The 24476-nt window shown below is 41.6% G+C and overlaps 1 protein-coding gene across 3 annotated transcripts in view; it reads right to left on the reverse strand.

Moving 5' to 3' along the window:
- Positions 1-177: 177 nt before the first annotated feature.
- Positions 178-24476, reverse strand: part of LOC109936002 (furin-like) — a 62546-nt gene continuing 38247 nt past the window's right edge. For 2 of the 3 annotated variants that reach the window (XM_048614329.1, XM_048614330.1), the window contains 3 exons: positions 23379-23517; positions 7028-7127; positions 178-608 (listed from right to left, as the gene is read on the reverse strand). In XM_048614329.1, the coding sequence (XP_048470286.1) occupies positions 23486-23517 (32 nt within the window). In that variant the 3' untranslated portion in view covers positions 178-608; positions 7028-7127; positions 23379-23485. Of the gene's footprint in view, positions 609-7027; positions 7128-8370; positions 8385-23378; positions 23518-24476 lie in introns of all 3 variants that reach the window. The other variant, XM_048614328.1, reaches the window with a different exon arrangement.

The raw sequence follows: 24476 nt of genomic DNA on the forward strand, positions 1-24476 counted from the left end.
AATTGGGACAGAATCATTTTCAGCCACTTCTGGTTTTATTTCAAGAGTTCCAGTTTCTGAAGAATTTTGAAATAATAGCAAGAAACTAAGCATGGTCCAACTAGACAATGGTATGATGGTGTTTTCAAAAAAGTAATGTGCAAAGCATACCTCCATGAAGAATATAAAGAAAGTCAGTCATTTCTAAACACATTTTTATTTTAAAATTGCAAAGAGCATTCATCTGCTCAGTTTTCAATTAGACTTTGGGTGTTCATCAGCTCATGTTGGGCACTGACTAAAAGAGTTTTACAGTTAGAGTATATCTCAAGCAAGTTACTGCTCAAAGTTAAAGTCTCTCCCTAAGTTATAAAAGGCAAACTTACATGGGGAAAACATTACCAAAAACTTTATTAGCCAAGGTTCATACTATTATTTTAAGATGGAATCTGTTGCAATGTGATTGTTTCCCAGGAGACTCACTGGAGAGGAGGGTTCAGTTTTCAATGCAGACTGTTTTAGCAGTTTCCTGTTTGAAAGCTTTTCATAACAGACAGTGACATCCCTCTAGAAGTATTAAATGGGGCCAAGAGAGCCAATCTGAATCACTGCTGTTTTCAAGTGGCACCCTAAAAAAAAAAAATCAAGAGAAACAGTTGTCAGGTACAGGATCCAAGCTGCAACATGTAATACTAAAACTAGAAAACAAGTAGTGTCATGTTAGCAGCTGAATCCTCAATATCTCTCAAGTGAAATCCTGTTAAATAACAACTCGCACTTGCATTGTGTGTATTTAACCTAAATGGAACTGAAGTTCTTTGCAGGAGCAAAGAAAATTTCAAAATTTAAAAGGAGGTCAAAGAGGTAAGTTTGGGCCTTAACTAGAGAGTGGGAATGTAAGAGAAAAGAGATATACAAAGAAGTAGGCCACTCACCCCTGCTCCACAATTCAATAAGATCATAGTTGATCTGTTTATTCCATAATCCTACCTACTCCAGATAACGTTTCACCCCCTGCTCATCAAGAATATTTGAGATAGTGGATTCAAGATTTTACTTTTGAGGAAGAAAATTCCAAAAAGTATCACAACAAAATATTTTTCCTCATCTGACTTAAATGGGCAACCCCTTATTTTAAAAAGGGAAAGCCCTAGTTCTAGATTCTCCCAGAAGAAATACCATCCTATCCACATTCACATTGTAAGATCCTAAGAAACCTTGACATTTTTCAACCAAGTCACCTCTCCTGAACTTCAGCAAATGAAAGTTTAACACTTAAACAACCTTTCCTCAAAAGGCAACTCATTCATTCCAGGTACTCATCGAGTAAATCTTCTCGGAACTGCTTCCAACGCATTTATATCCATTCGTAAACATACAGACCAAAACAGCACACGTTATTCTAGGTGTGGTCTCACCAATGCCCCATACAACCGGAGCATAGCCTCCAGAGTTCTAAACATTTAAAGTCCAGAGTTTTGGACCTAGATAGTTTAACAAGCAGGTTAATCCCTATTTTGAAGTGGTTGGAAAAATAATTCTGCACTAAGGGAATTAAAATTGGGTGGGGTCAATCTTCTAACTTATCTTCAATGGAATAGCGACAGCAACCCTGGGAGACCAGTTCCCCCCCTGCCATGGGTTTCCATAACTCTTCCTGCAATACTAAAGAAGGAACAAAGTAACTGTAAACTCCAAAAATTCTACCAGCCAGCACCAGCAGTTACTCTTAACAGCAAGTTATCGGTTTGTCTGTTAAGTGAACCTGCTTGAACTTCAAGTAAAGTGAACCTAATTACCATCCAAGTAAGAACACAGTAACTCACTGTAATCGAAAACACCGCAACAATAGGACAATGACCCAAGCATTAAAACAAACTTTAAAAATTCTCCCCCTAACTGATCCATGCTACTATTACATTGTGCGCTATTTTGGCTGTTAATTATATCTTTACTTCTACTTGAACTCCATTCCTTCCACATTACACGCATCCCTTTGTAAAGGAATAGTAACTTGGACTGCACACAGTTTGTGTTCCAATTTTAATCAATAAGACAAATAAGAGTTAGATTGTTGATTAGTTTCTGATAACTTATGCACTGGATTCTCTACAGTTAGTCTAGAGGTAAAGAGGTCTGCTGTCAAATCTGGGTCAGATGCAAAATAGTTAAATGTCTACTTCCTCTTGCACATACTGTAGTTCAGTGAAACTTGATTCTGATCCTAATTTCTATTACACTCGAGGCCGACAAATCAGTTTTCTCCAAAAGGAAACAATAAAACTTTTGCACACTTGTTATTGACATTCATTGGAAGGTGATGTGTATGGGTTTTTTGCAATATTTCCCCAACAGATTTAAATCTCTTCATAGATTCAGGCCACAAGATATTTACTTCCAATTGTCCATTTTTGGTTGTTTCCTTTTTTCTGTACTTTATATAGTGCCCATTGTGATTAAATGGGAGTTTTTATTTTATGTCAAAAAAATTCACCTTTTCTAAAATAAAGTGTATACTTTTAAAAGACGAGTAAATCAGAATTAATATTTACAATCCGTAAAAGGTTCCCTTTTCATTTCAAGGAGGAGATGACAGACATTTTTTTAAAAAAATACCCTTGTTTGAACTCAGTGAAAGTTGGCTAGCTTCCTTACTTTTGCTTCATTCATGGTTAAGTCGAATATTTACTGTTCAGTGGGCAGTCACTTTAACTGTTTAAACCGTGTTTGTACGTGGAAAATGGCATGCTGCCAACCACTAAGCTAAAAATCCCCAGTCGTTTAAATATGGCATGTACTGGAGGTGAAAATAGTCTGTGTTAACAGGTCTTACATAACTTGATTTTTACTGCCCAAAATTAATTTCAGTTTCAAAAATTGACCTACTTCCATAATGTGACAAAGGTTTATAATTATATATTATTATTAAAGAACTTTGCTTCTAAAGTGGAAATGATAATGTATCTGGATTAGTAATTCAAAACCTCAGGCTAACATTCTGTGGCCCTATTGACATTGCAGAATCCTCCTTACCAACATCCTGGAGCCTGTGCCAAAATTGGGTGAACTGTCCAACAGACTAATCAAGCAACAGTCTGACATTATCTGTAAAGTATGATTCTGGTGAATGACTATGCTCCAGACACTATAAATTGCCATCACTGGAAGTGTCCTGTCCCTCCAGCAGGACAGACCCATTAGATGTGTGGTACAATGGTACAAGTCAGCAAGAGTTGTCCTGGGAGTCTTTAACACTAATTTCAAACCCTCTGAAAGCTCACGGCTTCTACTAAAGCATGGGAAAGGAAATCTCCTTTTTACCAACCAAAGATCCCTCTCAGATGATGAATCTGTACTCCTCCATTTGGGCACCACTTTGAGGAAGTGCTGAGGGTTGCAAGGATAATGTGCTGAGCGGAGGACTTTGACATGCATCACCAAGGGTACCAAGTCTGACCAAACCCTAAAAGATGCAGCTGCTAGACCAGGGATGTGGTAGGTGGTGAAGGAGCTTTACAACAGGAAAGAATCCACTTGACCTTGCCCTCATGAATCTACCTGTCACGGATGCATCCATCCATGACATATTGGGAGGTAAGACCTCTGCACAATCTTTGTGGAGACAAAGTTTAGTCCCCACTCTAAGGATATTATGTTGTCGAACTATCACCTTGCTAAATGGGCCAAACGTCAAACAAATCCAGCAACTCATAACAGGACATCCAGGAGATGCTAGTGGGTCATCAGCAGAACAGTAGTCAACCACAATCTATAAACCAAAATGACTCAACGTATCTACTCTAATATTACCATCAAGCTGGGGATCAACCCCAATTCAATGAATAGTGCAGGACAGCATGCCTGGAGAAGCACCAAAGAAAGTAGTGTCAACCTGAAGAAGCTACTAAAAAAAGGAGTAGTTGCATGTCTAAGAGTGGAATAAGCAAGTGATAGGAGTCAGTAATCCTGCAACCAAGAGATCAGAACTAAGCCCTGCAGTCCTGCCACAACCAGTCATGAATGGCAGTGGACAATTAAACTACTAAACACGGCAGATGCTCCACAAATATCCCCAACCTCAAGCTGGGGATCGCTGCACATCACAGCAGAGAACAGACTGAAGTATTTGCATCCATCTTCAGCCAGAAGTGCTACGTGAATGATCCATCTCAGGGTTTCCAATAGATGTCAGTCTTCAACTAATTTGATACAGTCCCCAAATAAAGAAATAGCTAAAGACACTGGATACTTCAAATGTGATGGGCCCTGACAACATTCCAGTAATAGCTTTGAAGATTTGTGGTCCAGAACTTGCTGTGTCCCCAACCATACTGTTCCAACACAGCTGTAACACTGACATCTACCTTTCAATGTGAAAAATTGTCCAGCTACATGAGGTACACAAAAAGCAAGAAAAATTCAACCTAGCCAATCACCATCCTGGAGTCTACTTGAATAATTGATAAATGTGACAGAAGGGGCTATTAGGTGTTTATAAAGCAGCACTTGTAAAAGGAATAACCTGCTCACCAATGGCTTGGGTACAATCCGGGCCACTCAGGGCCTAACCTCATTGCAGACGAAGTTCCACATCAGAGCCAAGAATTGAGGCGAGAGTGACTGCCCTTGCCACCAGGCAGCATTTGACTTTTTAAAAAAAAATCTGTGGGATGTGGGCATCGCTGGCCAGCCAGCACTCATTGCCCATCCCTAGTTGCCCTTGAGAAGGTGGGTGGCGAGCTGCCTTCTTAAACTGCTGCGGGTTAACCCACAATGCGTTAGGGAGGGAATTCTTGGATTTTCATTTGGTGACAGTGAAGCAACACCAATATATGTCCCAGTCAGGATGGTGAGTGGGCCAGAGGAGAACTTGAAGGGGTGATCATCCCAAGTATCTGCCATTGTCCTTCTAGATGTAAGTGATCATGGATTTGAAGGTACTGTCTGAAGATCTTTAATGAATTGAAGTGTGGCAAGAAGGAGCCCTCTGGAGTCAATGGGAATTAGGAGGAAAACCTTTGCTGGATGGAGTCATACCTAGCACAAACATCTCAAACCCAGGACATCAATATAGGAGTTCCTCAGGGAGGTGTCCTCAGCCCAACGATCTTCCGCTGCTTCAAAGGCTTACCGCCCATCATAAGATCAGAAGTGGGGATGTTCTTTGGTGATTGAGCAATGTTCAGCACCACTTACTCCTCAGATACTTAAGCAGTCCAAAAACACAAAGCAAGACCTGGACAACAGGATTGGCTCCATGAGTAACAATTAACAAACATGCCACACAAGTACTAGCTAATGCCCATTTCCAAAAGCAAATAATTTAACCATTCTCCCTTGACATTCAATGGCATTACTGTTGAACTCCCACTGTCAAATTCTTGACAGTTAACACTGACCAGTCAAATAAATGTAGTGGCTACAATAGCTAGGAATTCTAGAGAGTAACTCAACACTGTCTTTCCAATGCCCATCCAATATCTACAAGATGTAAGTCAGGAGTGTGACAGAATACTCTCCTCTTGCATGCATGAATGCAGGTCCAACACTACAAGCAGCTTGACATCATCCAGAACAAAGCAACTTGCTTGATCCAACCTCTTCAATCTTCACTGTTGAAACAGGGGCAGCAGTGGGTACCATATACAAGATACATTGTAGTAACTCATCAAGGCTTCTTTGATGGCGGGAACCTCTACAATCTAGAATAACGGCAGTAGATGTATCAGAACATCAGCAGCTGCAAATTCTGCCCAAGCCACATACCATCCTGTTTTGAAACAATATCACCATTCCTTCACTGTTGCTTCGTCAGCACCCTAGAATTCCCTTCCTAACAGCGCTATGGGTAAACCCACACCCACTATGGGGAGGCGATGGCCTAGTGGTATTATCAGTATACTGTTAATCCAGAGACCCAGATAACATTCTGGGGTCCCAGGATTGAATCCCACCATGGCAGATGGTGGGATTTGAATTCAATAAATATCTGGAATTAAGAGTCTAAATGATGACTGTGAATCCATTGCCGATTGTTGGAAAAACCCATCTGCTTCACTGATGTCCTTTAGGGAAGGAAACTGCCATCCTTACCTAGTCTGGCCTACATGTGACTCCAGACCCACAGCAACGTGGTTGACTCTGACCTGCCCTCTGGGCAATAACTGCCACCTAGCCAGCAATGCTCTCATCCCGTGAATGAAAAAGAAATTATTACAGCAGTTCAAAAAGGCAGCTGACTCCTCGATTTCTGTTTTTAAGTTGTTTGCAGGTTTAACTTGTTTTTTGTTAAAAACAATTATAAAGTGAGTTCAACACAGCATTTAGAAGTACTTGTGGCTTTAAACTAAAAGTGACCAGCAAGACATCTTGAATAATTGCTACAGAGTTTTTGAGACAGACAGAGCGAGCTAAAAACAGATTCATGCTGATAGAAGGAAGTCCATAACAGCAGTCTCAAGCTGACAGCTGAGGAAAAGTCCTGAGGCACTTAGAAGTTAGTGGGAAGACCAGTCCAGGAGGAGTGAGCTATGGAGATGTCCAAGACGACAACATCCTACAAGCCTGTTGAAGACCTGCATCTGCGAATATGGCATTTACAACCTTTTATATTTGTCTGAAGAACATGCTGGATACCTCAAGATCCTACGTATGGCACACACAAGTGCTCAGATTTCATTTCACAGGAAATTCAGTATGGTTAAACAAAACTACCTTTGCAGTCTGAACACAATTCAGAAAACACAAACCTGCACCTATAGTGGTGACAAACAATATATTTCTTAATAACAGCTGGCAAAAAAAGTACAACCAAAGACATATCATATACAGAAATTCTGGTACATCAATCTTTCTCCGAGTGGAAGCAAAGATCAATTCTCCTAAAATTGCATAATTTTTAAACATTATTACAAACACCTCTGTGCCGCTAGAGAGAGACCAAAGTGCCAAATTTTAACATAACCCACAGGGCAAAATGGGGTCGGTCAGGATTCAAGGTAGAGTAAAATTGGCAGAGGCACAAATTGAGCATCCAAATGAAACCCACCTCTGGCACCAAGCCGCTCAAATTACAACTGGGAATAAAGACAGTTCTCTGCTGGAGCGTACCGGCTTTGTTTTCTTCCGCAAGAATCAGTTGATTCTACCTATAAAATACAGAAATCTTCAGAGCTACTATAAAACTTCAGTCACACGCAATATTCAGCTGCACTCCGGTAATAGGGTCAATGGCCTCATTTGAAAAAAACTTGCATTTATATAGCAACTTACATGAACTCAAGACATTGAGGCACTCTACAATCAATGATTTATTTTTTAAAATAAAGGGCAGGACTGACTTAGTTGTAATGGTATACCCTGCAGCCAATTAAATGCTCAGAGGGCAAGACTTTTGCCTCTGATGGAGAGTGGAAGCCCCAGTTCCGAAAGTACCTAAACAGTCAACTGGTAAATAACTCTCTGCACCCAGTAGCACCTTGGGTAATACTAGCCCCTGTTGAGACTGCACCGAGTTTTCTAGCCAGCATTTATTGCCCATCTCTACTTGCCCTTGAGAAGGTGAGCTGCTTTCTTGAACAAGTGCAGTCCTTTAGCAATAGGTGGACCCATAATGCGGTTGGGAGGGAATTCCAGGATTTTACCCGAGCAACATTGAAGGAAGAGTGATATATTTCTAAGACAGGATGGTGAGTGGCTTGGAGGAGAAATTGCAGGTGGTGGTGTTCCCATGTTTCTGCTGCCCTTGCCCTTCTACATGGAAGTGGCTGTGGGTTTGGAAGATGCTGTCTGAGGATCTTTGGTGAATTTCTGCAATGCATCTTGTAGACAGTACACACTACATGGACTAGTAGGACCAAAGGGTCCATTTCCATGCTACATGACTCGATAACTATGACTATGCTGCTACTGAGTGCCAGCGGTGGAGGGAGTGGATGTTTTTGTGGATGTGGTGCCATTCAAGCAGACTACTTTGTCCTGGATGGTGTCAAGCTATTTGAGTGTTGGTGGAGCTGCATTCATCTAAGCAAGCAGGAAGTATTCAATCACACTCCTGACTTGCTTTGTAGATGTTGGACAGGGTTTGGAGAGTCAGGAGGTGAGAATTACTTACTGCAGTATTCCTAGCCTCTGACGTGCTCTTGAAGCCAGTCCAGTTAAGTTTCTGGTCAGCAGTAACCCTCCAGGATATTGATAATAGGAGATTCAGTGAGAGTAACGCCAATGAATGTCAAGGGCGACGGTTAAAATTGTCTTATTGAAAATGGTCAATGGCCACCCAAATGCCAGGCAATGTTACTTGCCATTTTTCAGCCCAAGTCTAAATATTGTCCAAGTATTGAGGCATCTGAAATAAACAACCACACGTACACACAATCCAGAGAAACTCACCAAGTCTGCAGCATCTGTAGAGAGAAAAACAGTTACAAAGTTGAGAGTCTGGTAAAACTCTTCCTCGGAATTGTTCTTGCATTATTGTTTGACGAATAACTATTGGCTAAACAAACAGGGGTAAATTCCTTTCTCTTTATCAAGAAGTCCTTTGCAACTCGAGGGCAAACAGGGTTTTGGTTTAATGCTTCATCTAAAAGATAGCACCTCAGACAGTGCAGTAATTTCTCAGTTCTGCAATGGAGTGGTAGCCTAGATTTTTATTCTCAAATCTCTGAAGCAGAATTTGAATCCATTACTCTTCACTACCAACTGAGCCACAGGTGCCATTGTAATTTGAGCAATGATCTTATTAAAACCTGTGATAATACAAATCATCCTAAAAGATTTCAGTCAATAATGCAGTATAGAATTACCAAAATGCCAAACTGTACTAAAGCAAATTATGACAATAAATGGATGTTGCAAGAAAACATTAGAGATAACAAGACAAGGCAAGAGATAGATGTGAATCCGAACTGAGAAGCAATGTCACAGAACAAAGCTTTGGCAATTCAGTGAGGTAAAAATCACCAGATTAGATTTAATGAGACACCATTGCACCTTAGAGTACAATTTACATACAGCCTTTCCAACAATTCAATAGCTTCATTCTCCATTCATTGACTCACTGCTGAGACAACAGAATAAGAGGATGCTGCCAACTAAATTAAAAAGATATTTTTATTGCATAGTGATAGACATTACAGAATCCACTGGGACCTAAATTTGCTGCACTTTCTAATGGTCTCCTCATCCCCAGTTACATCAACCTCTGAATCTCACCCTGGAGACCTTCCAACTGCTGAGCAGGGAATAGAAGCATGTGAAAATCTAATTAGACCAAAATTCTAAAAGCACAGCCCAAAACAATTTTAATTTCCTTTCTTAATCTTTTAAAATAGCTATGCTGCAATCATCCCTCAGGTGTATAAAAAGATGACAATCTTCAAGAAAATGCGTAGCTGCCCTCAATTTTGTTTTATTCATCTAATAAGGCAAGGGTCAATCTCACACTCTTCCTTTCTTAAATAAATGGCAAGCTGAAAAACAGTATCCCATCTGCTCAGTTCACTATTATCCAGTCAACAGCTGGTGCACAGGCCTGAGATTCACCCTTCAGCACCAAACAAGTAGTCTGCAAATGCATTTACCAGCCGTGATGAATAACCTATCCTCACTGGCAAGATAACTCAAAACCAGATTTGTTAAAGCCTGGAAGGCAAATTTTACTGAAGACAGCAATATCATACTGTGACATTACAGACTGTATCTTAAGAACAATGTGCTGCTTCTGCATTAAAATTATTATGTACATGATAAATTTGCTCATCACACTATACAAACTTCTTAACGAAGAAGGTTTATTAAAAATAGATGCTATGTAAAGAAAATGAGGTGCTAAGTAGAAGCTAAGAGAACACTGTGCTCTGTGTTAGTACAATTAGTCCATGACCCTTCAGCTAAGGCAAGTTATTAGGATGCTCATTAATTACTGATCATTTTAACAGCCCCAAATGAACGATGCAGTGACCAAAACCCATTTCAGAGATTTGGGCAATAGACCCCTTAGAGGACAAGAATTGCACGTGACCTGAGATATCTTAAAAAGTGAGATAGAAGAGAGTTGGGTGATGAGATCCAGATATACACCAGGGGAAGTGATGGTGAAAATTAGATCAGAAATTCATCTCTGGGTCTAAGAGTGATAACAAGAGTTGTAAGCAGACATTTTAATCTCAATTTGTTGCCAGAATCACAGGTGGAGCCAGTGAGTGGAGTTTGGAATGGGATCGCAAACAACAGCTTCAGTCTTCCCAGTGTTTAAAGGGGAGAAAATTTCAACTCATCTAATGGATGCCATGTACTTAGTCTGAGGCTTTACCAACAGAAGAGGAGTTGAGAAAGATTGCAGTATCAGAGATGAGTGCCAAATTCATACATTGCAATATTTTGACAAGAAATAAAGTTTGTTTTGATTTCTACTACAGCCAAATGCTAGCTAAAACTCAATGCCGGCTGATTGATTATGTGAAACCATTCTTAATACACACCACTGCCTTAAGTAGATTTTGTTTAAAGTAGCCATCTAATGCAATGAAAATGGTTACTGAAAAACAAAAAAAACACTCAACCATGTCATGATTGGGGTTGTCAAAAGAGAAAAAAAAAGTGTTTTTTTAATATTGAATTTGTCTGCTCAAGGCAAGGCCATCAATACTGGGGAATGGAACATGTTTTATGACCAAAGCTTAAAGCAGAAAACATATTTAAGTTGGGTAAAGCATGGCAAAGAAAAAGATCATTTCACTTGGTTACAAACCTCTAGGATCTTGGTGCTCCCCACATTTCTCTACAATAAAGCTTGAATAAATACTTTTAAAGACCCTTGGACAATAACACCAATACTAAACTGTCTTAGTGGGAGGGCAAGTATCCTCAATTGGAAGGGCAAAAGAACAATCATGAGCATCCTCCAAGAAATACATTTGTCAAATTATGTCATGATCATTTCACAACACCTGAGAACAGCGAGACTTCTTCAGAATGCCCAAAACAGATGCTCTACTCTAAAACACATGCATGCCATTGGAAACATTTGAGATAATCTCAAAGCCTCCATTTATGTCATTAATAATGTCAACACATGGGAAGCAGATGCCCAATTGTGACCAAAATAGCAATCCATCAAAAAAAATGGTGTCAAGACCCTGCAGTGAACAAAAGCAGCTACTGAGAGCAAATGGCAAGAGAGAGGAGGCAGCTGCTCACATCAACAATTTGCTATGACCTCTATCAGCTGAAAACTGACATTTCACTGTGGGAGAATTTGCAAGGCTAAGGTGGGGCTCAAAGGCCACCTGTGAACTCTCAGCCAAAAACAGACATCTCACTTGCATCAACTAAGCACAAAAAAGACCTCAATGAGAGATTTCCAGTAAGACAGAATACAGTGAGAATGAGAGAATAAAAAAGTCAGCTTTATTTCAACAGCAAAAACACCCTTGTCCCATCAGTTTGGGTAATCTCAACCAGATATCTACTGACTGTGAACCCATTGTATCCAAACTGGACATCAGAAGCTGTGAATTGGTTGAAAAAAAAAGAGCCTAATAATACAGGCAAGTTAACACAACCAGATTCTGGAGGTGAACAGGAGTAAGGAGTAGACCATTCCATCCCCTCAGGCTAGCTCCACAATTCAATAAGATACCAGCCGATTGAACTATGGACTTCATTCTACTTCCCTGTCTCCTATAATTCTTGACTCCACCAATGATCAGAAATCTAATTTGGCCTTAAAAATATTAAATGATTCAGCCATCACTGTTCTGTGAAAGGACAACAACCTTCAGAATACATTTCTTCTCATCCACTTATTTCTAAGCTGTCCCTGTAGTTCTTCTTTCCCCAAAATTACTACAAAACACATTGATTTTTAGATTTATGAAATGGGCAACAGCCAAACTGTTATTAAACTGCACAGTTTAATGGGCATTTATATGCTCCAAAAAAAAAAAAAGTGACTTTTTAAACAAGATATTAAAAACAACACTTCTGTTTGATGAAACATCACATTTGTCATGTAATTCCTATTCCCAATGAAAATCCATCATGGGCATGAAAAGGAAGAATAACAAAGGCTTTAGGGATGAATAATGCCGGTGGTACTGTCCTTTTCACCTCTGGGATCTTGGTTTGAGACCCCAAAAGAGGGAGCCATCCTTGCAGATCTAGTCTAGCGAGGCCCCTCGATCTTTTGTTTCTAAAAAGGTCACTTCTCAATCTTCTGAATTGCAACAGGAGTATAGGCTCAAACTTTCCTAAAACAGTCATCCCAGAAAACCCTCAGAAGACCAAACTGCACATGTTCTCAAAAGTCAGTGTTGCTGCTTCAACTTTAGGCTTCCATCCATCCATTCCCCTCCCGCCACCCCGAGGGTATAATCCTGAGAATTACTGTTTTTACTGCCATCACCAGTGCAAAAACCAAGCATCCCCACATAACATATTGGATAAGTCAGATGCAAAGTGATCAATACATTTCCTGTGCACTAATTCTCCAAAACAGAAGTGCATGCTCTGATGTTGTTCCTCCCACTGACATTTCTTGATATCAATATTCTCCACCTGGGCATCTGAACATCTCCCTTTACGTCCTGCAAAGTCAGATTGCAAGTTTGTGCTGGACACTTGTTTGCATTAGAAAATTATTTTGCTTGTAATTGAGGAAGACTATGTACAGCCCAGCAGCCGAAACTGGAATCAAACCAAGATCCCAGAGGTGAAAAGGACAGTACAACCTGCATTATTCATCCCCAAAGCATTTGTTAACCTTCCTTTTGCTCCTTTAGGGCTCATGGATTTTCATTGGGAATAGGAATTGTGTCACAAATGAGAGATGATGCTTCAGTAAATTGAAGTGCAATTTCTTTTAAAAAAAAAATCACTGATTCTTTGGAGCATATAAATGCCCATAAATTCATGCATTTTAATAACAGTTTGGTGATGTTTAGATTTACGTAATGGGCAACAGCCAATGTGTTTTGTAATAATTTGTTCATATAAAACCCAATATTTAAAACTAGCATACTTTGCTTTTCATCATTATACACCAAAAAAGTACTGTAATAAACTCCAATTTGTTTAACTTATAAAAAGAGTACTAGCAGGAAAGTATGGGCAGAATTTTCCCCTTCCTGGTGTGGTGTGAGCAATGGAGAGAAAGTTGAGAAAATGCAGAGAATGAAAAGAAAAATCATCTCTACATTGAGGTGACAGGTTTGCCATTTTCTCAAGTCTTAATCAGCTACTTCAGAATTGCACTAAGAGTAGCAACTGCCTTATTTCCATACAGTTGCATCACATTAACACTCAATTCACCTTATTCATATGAAATCTTCAAATAACCCTCTTCTTTGTTGTAGGTATATCCACAATGACAGTAGGGAGGGAGCTACAGTTTAGGTCAGCAACACCAAATGAACTTTGATATACATTTTCAGGAGAAGATGGTGAGGAGCTCAGAGAGGAACATGTAGGTGGCATTCCCATGTATCTTACTTTGTCTTTCTAGATGGTAGTGATCACGGACGTGGAAGTTGCTAACGAGACTCGGTGAATTTCTGCAATACATCCTCATTAAGCCATAAAATAGAAGAACAGAATTAGGCCATTCAGACTATTGAATATGCAGTCATTTGATCATGCTTGATAGGTTTCTCAAATCTATTCTCCAGTCTTCCTGTAACCCTCGATCCCCTTACTAATCAAAAGCGTCCGTTTTAAAAACACTCAATGACTTATCATCCACAGCTTTCTGTGACAATGAATTTCACACATTTTCACCAGCCTCTAGCTGAAGAAATTCCTCATCTCATTCCAAGGCCATGCTCTGGCATCCTGGTCTCAGACTAATGGAAACATCTGTGTCCACACTATCCAGGCCTCTGTATTCTGCAAGGTTTTGAGAGGTCCACCCTCATTCTTCTAAATTGCATTAAATACAGGCCTAGAGACTTCAACCACTCCTCCTATGACAAGCCCTTCATTCCTGGGATCATTCTTGTGAATCTTCTCTGAACCCCTCCCAAGGTCAGTACATCCTTAAATACAGGGACCAAAACTGTTCACACTATCCCAAATGCAGTCTGATCACAGCCTTATACAACCTCAGCATACACCCCTGCTTTTCTACGCTAGCCTTTTCAAAGTGAACACTAAAATTTCACTTGTCTTTCTAACTGCCAACTAAACCTGCATGTTAACCGTAACAGAATACTGAACCTAGAACCCCAAGTCTCGTTGTGCTTCAGATTTCTGAAACCTTTCCCCATTTAGAAAATATCTACATCTCTATTCTTCCTACCAAAGTGTATGACCTCAATTCCCACATCGTATTCCATTTAGAATTAGGTTTTATTGTCACATGTACTCAAGTATGGAGATGCACGAGTACAGTGAAAAGTAAACAAAGTCATTATTTCCAGTGCCGTCTCAAGTACAGAAAAGTGTCTAGGTACAAAATCTTAGGTATAAATTAGAAAAATAAAGAAAAAAAGTTAAAGTTCAGAACTATAGTCTTTCTAAAGCAGGACAGGAAAAAAAGATGGACCAAACAGGTCCACACTGGGCTTCACAGAGGTTGGGGGTCCCTTGATTTTGCCGCTGGCTCAACTCATCACCACCAACGCAGTCCAAAGATGGGAGACAAGTAGAAAGGAAAAAAAAATGGACAGGAGAAATGAAAAAAAAAAAAAGAGGAACAGATGGAGCAGAGGAGTTACAGCTCAAGAGCCCTACTCCACCATCTTGGTTAAAGATCTGCCACTTCTTTGCCACTCTCCTTGCCTGTCCAAGTCCTTCTGCAGCTGCCCTGTTTCTTCAACACTACCTGTCTCTTCCCATCAACCACAACTCTTCCCCATCTTTGCATCGCCTGCAAGGGTAACAATGCCGACAGTTATTTCATCCATATTGAAAGTGTTTAATGTTGGCACCACGATTCACATTAACCCTTGCAGAACTCACTGCTCACTGGCTGCCATCCATCCTGAAAAAGATCTCTTTATCCTGACTCTGCTTTCAGCCAGTCAGTCAATCCTCTAGCTATGCCAGAACATTACCCCTAACATTTCCGGTTCTTATTTAGCGACCTCCTATGTGGCATCTTGTCAAAGGCCTTCTGGAAATAGCCAGTGATAGTCATTGGTTTGTGTATAACTTGCTTATCTTTTCAAAGAATTCCAAAGTGATTTGTCAGGTATGACCTCCCCTCGACAAAGCCCTGCTGGCTCAGCCCTGTTTTCCAAGCACTTCGAAGTACTCCCCAGTCTCATTCTTGATGAACTCAAATCTGACCAACAATCAAGCTCAGGTTAACCTGCTTATAGTTTCTAGCCTTCTGCCTGATTCCCTTCTTAAACCATGGGTGTTAGATTAGCGATTTTTCTCTGGGACCTGCCTGGACTCCAGTGATTCCTGAAAGATCACCACCAATGCCTCCACAGCTATCTGTTCCAGAACTCTGGGGTGTAGTTCTCCTTCAGATCTTTCAGCTTCATTGGCACCTTTTTCTTAGTGACGGCTACTACACTCACCTATGCCCCTGATTCTTGAAGTTCTGGTAGGCTGATGGGGTCTTTCATTGTGAACAATGATTCAGTTCCTTCATCATTTCTTTGTTCCATTATCACCCTCATATTCCAGAGGTCCAATGTCCACTCTTGCTTCTCGCTTTGCCTTTATATCTTAAAAAACACTTTCAATCTTTCATATTACTAGCTAGCTTACCCTCACTTTATCTTCTCCAGTTTTATTGCTTTTTTTGATTGCCCTCTGTTGGGATTTTAAAGTCTTCCAATCCCCTGGTTTCCCACTAATTTTCACTGCATCATAAGCTTTTTCTTTTACGCCATCCTTGACTCCCTCTGTCAGCCACGGCTGGCTTTCCTCCCCTTAGAATATTTCTTCTTCCTCGGGATGAATTTCTGCTGGGTCTCTTAAATCACCCCCAGAAACTCCAGCCATTGCTACTCCACTGTCTTCCCTGCTCAGCTTCTGTTAGGGATGCCCATGACAGAATGACACAAAATGGCCGACAACTGCCCCTGACTAACTGCAGAACATGGCTGACAATAGATCAAGTGCCTTGGGAAAATATTTTCTCAATACAGTCTCAGCAAGTTGACAATAGCAAGACTGTTTAATCAAGGTTATTAGCTGGGATGGAATGTACAGCTCCAATTTCTTACATATATAAGAACATTTTACACTAATTAGTTCAGTCTTTTGAATTATTTAATCAACCTGTTCTAATGTTAAGAGTAGGTTTTAGTTAAGATTCTTCAGGCAATCATAGATATAGATCCACATTAGCTATAGATTTACAAATGAAAAATCACCAAAAGAAAAAGATTCAGGCAATAAGAGTGGTCCCTCCCTTATCATTAAAGTCAATGAAAACATCATGACTGTGGGTGGACCACCAGCCTGTCTCTCTCTAAGATGCTGTACCAAACAGCCAATTACAGAGGGACATTTTGGCACTGTTGACCAATAAAGGGGGCGATAAGGTTCCGTTTGTCCTTACCTACCATCCCACCAGCATCCATATCCAGAAGATCATCAGACACCATTTCCACCATCTCCGATATACCACCAGACACATTTCCCCCTCTTCTCCCTTGTCCACCTTCCACAAGGACCGTTCCTCCGGGACACCCTGGTACACAGTCTTCCTTCACTCCCAACACTCTCCCACAGCCCCACAGCACCTTCCCCTGCAACCGGTAAAGGTGCAACCTGCCCATTTACCTTCTCCCTCCCCAGCATTCAAGGGCCCAAACATACCTTCCAGGTGAAGCAACATTACGCCAGCACTTCCTCGAATCTAGCCTACTGCATTCTCTGCTCATAATGTAGTCTCCTCTACCTTGGGGAAAACAAAGCGTAGACTGGGTGACCACTGTGCAGAACATCTACGTTCTGCAAGCAAAAAAGGACCCTGTGCTTTCAGTTGCCTGCCACTTTAACACACCACCCTGTTCCCTGGCCAACGTCCGTCTCTGGCTTACTGCAGTGTCCCAGCAAAGCTCAACGCAAACTGGAAGAACACCTCATTTTCCGCTTGGGGACCCTGCAGCCCTCCGACTCAATATGGAGTTCAATAATTTTAGGACTTAAATGCTCCCATTGGCTAGCCCCCTACCCCACACACCAGGCCTTGTTATCACAGCCTACCATTTCACACTGCCTATTGTTAGTCACTGACCGTCCCCATGAACAGCTATTCACCCTCCTCGCCCGATCATTATCAACTCCTTTGTCTATCCAACTGCTCTTCTCTATCTTCAGGCCGTAACCTTTATCCACTCATTTACTCCCTACCCGATCCCCTTCCCTATTTTCTGCACATAAACCAACGTTTTCCCAGTTACCATCAGTTCTAAGGAAGGGTCATTGGATGTGAAATGTTAACACTCTTCTTCACAGATGCTGCCAGACCTGCTGAGCTTTTCCAGCAACTTCTGTTTCTGCATCAAAGGGGCAGTGTGCTCTTTAAGTTTTAACTGTATACAATCCAAAATTTGTGTGCGCCTTACTGAAAAGAAAATCTGAAGCTGTAACAAAGTCATATCAAAATAAAGCTGTACCTGAAGCTACCACTGGACTGGCTCTCATTGGAAAATGAGATCTAACAGCTCCCCTTCTGGGCAGCTCCCTCCTTTACTCAATTGTAATACCATTACATCTGACTCCAGTTTCTCCCCCTCAAAGTGCAGAGTGAATTGTAGCATATTGGGATCACTGGCCCTTAGGGGCTCCTTTGCCTCAAGTTCCCTTCTCAAGTCTACCTCATTACAATTCTGGATTTGGGAATGTGCTTGTTTCCTGGTGAGCTGTACCAAAGCTGCTCAAAAATCAAAAAACAAACAAACCAACCAATCATCTCAGACAGTCCACAAATTCCTTTGTGGTACCTGTTACCAATCTGATTTTCCCAGTCCAGCTGCATGTTGAAGTCACCGTGATTATTTTAATAGTGCCTTTCTTACATGCCTTTTTTTAATTTCCAAGTTTATTTTCTGCCCCACATCCTAACTACTGCTATGGGGACAGTGCACAACTCCCATCAGGAATATTTGCCCCTTTGCAGTTCCTCAATTCTCCACCTTCCAACCATATATCACTTCTTGCTGGTAATTTCATTTCATTTCTTAAGAAAGCATGCCTGCCCCCTCTGTCCATTTAATGGAACATGTACCCTTGGACATTCTCAGCTCTGATGCGTTTGAAGCCATGTGTACAATGCCCACATTATTGTACCCACCAATTCCACTATGCACAAGTTCATTTATTTTGTTTCACATAATACATGCATTTAAGTACAAAACCCTCAATCCTGTATTGACTGCAACCTCCCCATCGCTGCACCCATGTCTTTTAAAATCTCCCTCAAAAAAATTTACCCTCCTCCCAGTCTTGAAATTCTCCATCCTAGGGGGAAGACACGTACCATTAACCCTATCTATACTCCTCACTATTTTATCAACTTCTAGAATATCACACCTCAACCTCCTATGCTCCAGTGAAAAAAATTCCAGCCTTTCTTTATAACTTAAGCCTCCCATACCCAGCAACATCCTCATATTGCTTTTGAGCCCTCTCCAACTTAATATTATCCTTCTAACTGAGCAACCAGAACTGGATATAGTAGTCCAGAAGAGGCCTCAAATACCTGTACAACTTCAACGTGACTTCTCAAATCCTATACTCAAAGGACTGAGCAATGAAGGCAAGCGTTCCAAACACTTTAACCATCCTGTCCATATGTGACGCGAATTTCAAAGAATATGCACCTGAACACCTAGATCTCTGTTCTACAATAGTACCCAAGACCCTACCGTTAATCATACAAGTCCTACCCCTGTTTGTTGTAAAAAAATGCAATACCTCACACTTATCCAGATTGAACTCCATGTGCCAATTTTCAGCCCATTGACCGATTTGATCAAGATCCCTTTGTCACCTTAGAAAACCTTCACTTCTATGCCAGAATTAGTGGCATCGCCCGCAAACTTGCGAACCATGCCTTGTACATTCCCATCCAAATAGTTTGACAAAAATGACAAATGACAAAAAAAAAAAGGACCCAGAACTGATCCCTGTGGAACACTGCTGGTGATAGGCCTCTAGTCCGAAAAACAACCCCCCTCGCCCCCACCACTGTCACTTGCTGTCAAGTCAATTATGTATCCAATTGGCAAGTTCACCCTGAATCCCATGTGACCTAACTTTAGTAAAGCCTTTAACAAGGTTCCACTTGGTAAACTGATTAGTAAAGTCCAAGTAAACATCCACTGCTTGGCCTCAATCCTTTTGGTAACTTCATAAGGAAAACTCAATCAAGCTTGAGAGACACTATTTTCCTCACACAAAACCATGCTAACTATCCCCAACAACTGAAGTAGACTCACAGGCCTATAAGTTCTACGGTTTCTCCTTACAACCCTTCTTAAACAAAAAGATACATTAGCCACCCTCCTGTCACCAGGAACCTCACCCATAGTTATAGATGATGTGTGCAGCACTTCAGGCCTTTAACATTATTTTGGAGTTCAGGGACAAATGACTTGCATGATTCTACCAGGTTGCTTTGCAGCAACATGCATCCATACGTCTGCACAAGATGCATCTTAGAGTAATAGAGATATACATCATGGAAGCAGTCCCTTTGGTCCAACTCACCCATGCTGGCCAGATATCTTAAATTAATCTGGTCCCACTTGCCAGGATTTGGCCCATATCCATCTCAACCCTTCCTATTCATATACCCATCCAGATGCCTTTTAGTTATTGTAGTTGTACCAGCCTCGACCACTTCCTCTAGCAGCTCATTCCATACGTGCACCACCCTCTGCATGAAAAAGTTGCCCCTCAGGTCCCTTTTAAATCTTTCCTTTCTCACCTTAAACCTATGGCCTCTAATTTTGGACTTCCCCACCCCAGGGAAAAGACCTTGCCTTTTTATCCTATCCATGCCCCTTATGATTTTATAAACCTCTTATAACGTCACTCCTCAGCCTCCAATGCTCCAGGGAAAATAGCCATAGTCTAATCAGCCTCTCCTTATAGCTCAAACTCTCCAACCCTGGCAGCATTCTTGTCAATCTTTTCTGAACCCTCAAATTTCACAGCATCCTTCCTATAACAGGGAAAATAGAATTGCCGCAGTATTCCAATAGTGACCTAACCAATGTCCTGTACAGCTGCAAAATGTCCTTCCAACTGCTATACTCAATGCACTGACTAATAAAGGCAATCATACCAAACACCTTCTTCACTATCCTATCTACCTACGACTCCACTTTCAAGGAATTATGAACTTGCACTCCAAGGTCTCTTTGTTCAGCAACACTCCCCAGGACCTTACTATTAAGGTGTATAAATCCTGCCCCGATTTGCCTTTCCAAAATGCAGCACCTCTCATTTATCTAAATTAAACTCCATCTGCCACTCCTCAGCCCATTGGCTCATCAATATCCTGTTGTACTCTCAGGTAACCGTCGTTGCTTTCCACAACACTTCCAATTTTGGTCTCATCTGCAAACTTACTAACCATACCTCCTATGTTCATATCCAAAATCATTTATCTAAGTGATGAAAAGTAGTGGACCCAACACTGATCCTTGTCTCACCCTGCTGGTCACAGGCCTCCAGTCTGAAAAGCAACCCTCTATCACCACCCTCTGTCTTCTACCTGAGCTAATTCTGTATCCAAATAGCTCATTCTTTCTCTATTCCACGTGATCTAACCTTGCTGACCAGTCTACCATGAGGAACCTTGTTGAACGCCATACAGATCATGTCAACTGCTCTGCCCTCCATCCACTTTGTTAGTTCTTAAAAATAAAACTCAATCAAGCTAGTGAGACATGATTTCCCACACACAAAGTCACGTTACTATCCCGAATCAGTCCTTGCCTTCCCCAATACGTAAATCCTGTCTCTCAGGATTCCCTCCTTATGACTCTTAGCTTGCTTTAACACTCACTCTCCCTATTTCCAGCATTGTTTTTTGGCACAGACTGAGAGGTAAACAGATTGCCAGAGTTGGGAGCACTTATTAGTCAAAAGGGTAGACATATCACTGTACAGCACAGTGCTGTGCCAAAGTTACAACTGCAGCATATGCCAGCAGGTAATCACACAGCATGTTCTTCAAGCAAATGCCCATGTATGAAAACCAAAAGGGGAGCAGTGTTTAGTGGAGTCAAAAGGAGACTGACTATTTAGGGGTGCTGCCACAGTCAAGAGACTCATTTGATTCTAGGTCAGGGGAGTCTACAGTCAGAGTCAGGTATTTAGTCCTAGCAGAGTCCGGTGTTTGGGCCACAGTCTATCTTGCAGGTCAAGTGCCACTTGTCCAGGAATTTATAGGCAGTTTGTTCTGAATGCTGGGCTGTGCTTTGCTTCGTTGGCTTGCCCCTGTGGCAGGACAGCCCCACTCCGTCAGTCCTAAGGGATAGCTGAATAATGGGGGATGTGTGTGTCAGCGGGGGGGCGGGTTGGGAAAGGAGGGGGGAGGACGACTGTGGGCCCATTGAAGACATGGGAATGTCTGAAGTCAAGGGCTCAGGGGTGATGGTTAGAAGTGAGTACATTTATTGTAATGAGAAGAGGCTAACCAGAAGGCAGGCTGCCTTAGGTCATATGGGTTGGAGGAATAGTAACACAAGGTAACATGCAGGATTCAGACAGGAGGAAAATCTTGCAGAGGCCCTGAATCTCGAGAACAAAAAAGTTGGAACCTTAGCACTTTTGGATCAGAAGCCAATCATGCAATAGCTGCACAAAATGACTGACACTGAGCAAACTTGGAGGAATAGTAACTGTTTTGCTGTTCATGGGCAAAATAAAATTCCTGGAATTGGAGGGCCATTTGCAGTTATTATGCCACCACTGATTAAGTAATTCCACCTTTGGCTTCAATTTGCATTCCATCAGAAAGACATTCACGATCCAAATATGCATACAAAAATTTCCAAAGAACAATTGGATAACAAACTTCAGAGTTCCTTATTTTGACATGACAATAACACCATTAGGAAGTCTCCACGCCACACAGTGAGGGCATAACATGAAGTTTCATGCCAACGGAAATGAGGGTTGAGGAATTCCTTCAATAAACTCATGTAACTTTTGACATTCTCCAGAAAGAAGTCACTGAATCTTGATGTTCAGGTCTTTGGACACAAAGATCCCTGACATCAGAGGCTAATTTGCAATCAGGGAAGCAGCAGCTTGAGAGATGAATAATGTTTGATTCTGTCAGCCTTGGGCCATCCAAAGAGATTGCTCGTTTCTCACACGCATTAGATTTAACCAGGAGTCGGTAAAGAAGCAACTTCTGGGGTGGCAGGGTCTTCCTCCACATGGGTGGTGACTGGTGTCACCCTGTCTCATACAAAGAGGACCTGGAGTGAGGTTGAGATGCCTTGGCCCCTAACCTTATTATTGATGCTAAACACTTTAGCTAGACTAATGGAGTACAGCACATGCATAAATCCAGCAGTGTCCTGGACTTGCATCTCCACAACAGTCAGCACGGTGGCTCAGTGGTTAGCACTTCTACCTCAGTGCCAGGGACTCAGGTTCGATTCCAGCCTTGGGCAACTGTGTGGGGGGTTTGCACATTCTCCCAGTGTCTGCGTGGGTTTCCTCAGTCCAAAGATGTGCAGGCTAGGTGGATTGTCTATGCTAAATTGCCCATTGTGCCCAGGGATGTTTAGGTTAGGTGTGTTAGATATGGGAAATGCAGCTTTAGGAGAATGGGCCTGGATGGGAAGCTCTTCGGAGGAGCGGTGTGGACCTGTTGGGCTGAATGGCCTGTTTCCACACTGTAGGGATTCTGAGAGTCACCAATTTATCCACGGAACCAAACAGGAATACCAGAACCAGCATAGTATTGGTAGGGATGGTGGATTCATTCATCCTTCAATCCAGATTACCAAATTTGCTTGCAGCTCCTGGGCCCATTTGTGCATTTTGGTAAAGTTATTAATGGGATCATCTTCCACCTGGGTGGAGCAGTTGCCTGGTATCTAGAAGTCCCGAGTGCCAGTGATCTGCAGCATTTCTTTCTCAAATCGATGAGGTGTCAGTGATATGATCCCAGATTATATGCCTGTGTCTATGTCTGGAAAGAGAAGTCTTTGAGGGAAATAGCTGAGCTGGTAGAAGGTACAGATGAAAATCTTAGTTCTTCCTGCGCGTTCAGTTACTTACTCCTCATTAGGATATCATGTACAGGCCTAGCACCAGCCTCTTCAGAGGTTCACTGGGTGCTGTTAATGACTGGATAAAAGAGAACTAGTTATCCAAAAGAGATAAGATATTGTGCATATTAGGTATGACTTAACATTGATGATAAAAGAGTAATGTAGCACAGCTCAAATTAAGTTTACCTGGTTAGTTGACCTTTGAAGCTCCCCATTCCTCAGAGCAATTGTGCTCCTCTCCAGTCAGTTGTAGAATTTTCTCATGAAGTATAGTGCTCTCCCCATCCAATGCCCTAGTCTTGGTCCAGCTGTGGGCCAATTTGTCCTGCAATGAGACAAAAGTGAGGGATTGAACGTGGTGAAAGTGGATGGAAGAGCAATTAGTGGGGATACATGAGCATGACAGTGTGGTGGCTTAGGGAAGAAGTAGAAAGCTCAGAGGACAGAAGGGGTTTAGTTTAGAGGATGACACACAACAGTGAAAGTTGTAATCCATGTGGCATCTGCATTGGTAGAGAGTTAGACTGAGTGGCTTCCTAGAGTGAGGATTAGCAGAGAGAAGATAGTGGCACCTACCCTTGTGGAATGCAAAATATCTTGATGTTTTTCTCTGCAATGCCGAGCATCCTACTTCACCCAGGATGCAGCACTGCTCACTGGGTCCAGGCAGGCAGCCAGCTGTAAAGGGATGGACCTTCTTGCCACCACCCTGTCCACCAGATTAGTGTCCTCAAACAGGGGATACAAGCTTTCCTTTCCGAATTACAAATGACCTGATCAACATCATCCAAAGTGGTGTATTTTGAAATATGGCAGTGGCCCGAACCCTAGAAGGTTCTAACAAAAGCAAGCACTTCCACTTCTCCTGCCATGTGATTGCACATGGAGGAAGCTGAAAAGCTAACCAGACACCCAGAATCTCATCTCACAAAACATCAGCTGAAAATTCAACCTTCTCTAATCAATATTTACAAAAAAAAAAAAGAGGAAAGACAGAAACAGTTAAGAAAATTCTGCCTAGACTGATAACTGTTAGTCAATGACCGTCTCCTCCTTGTTCCAAACTGGCATTGGACATGAGATACCTTTGATAGTGTCAACAGGAGAAATTTGGGCAGAGGATTTAATCACCAGCTGTCTTCCACCTAGTTAAATTACAATATTAGCAAGCTTCAAGTTTGGATATTTAAAGATCCACCCATTCTCCCCCCATACCAAAGTCAAAGGCATTTATTCATAGGCAAAATTTATCAGAGTATTAAGTAAATCTGTTAGATAAATCTT

This window comes from Rhincodon typus, chromosome 29 (genome assembly GCF_021869965.1).
Source record: "Rhincodon typus isolate 14 chromosome 29, sRhiTyp1.1, whole genome shotgun sequence".
In the NCBI taxonomy this organism is placed as follows: Eukaryota; Metazoa; Chordata; class Chondrichthyes; order Orectolobiformes; family Rhincodontidae; genus Rhincodon; species Rhincodon typus.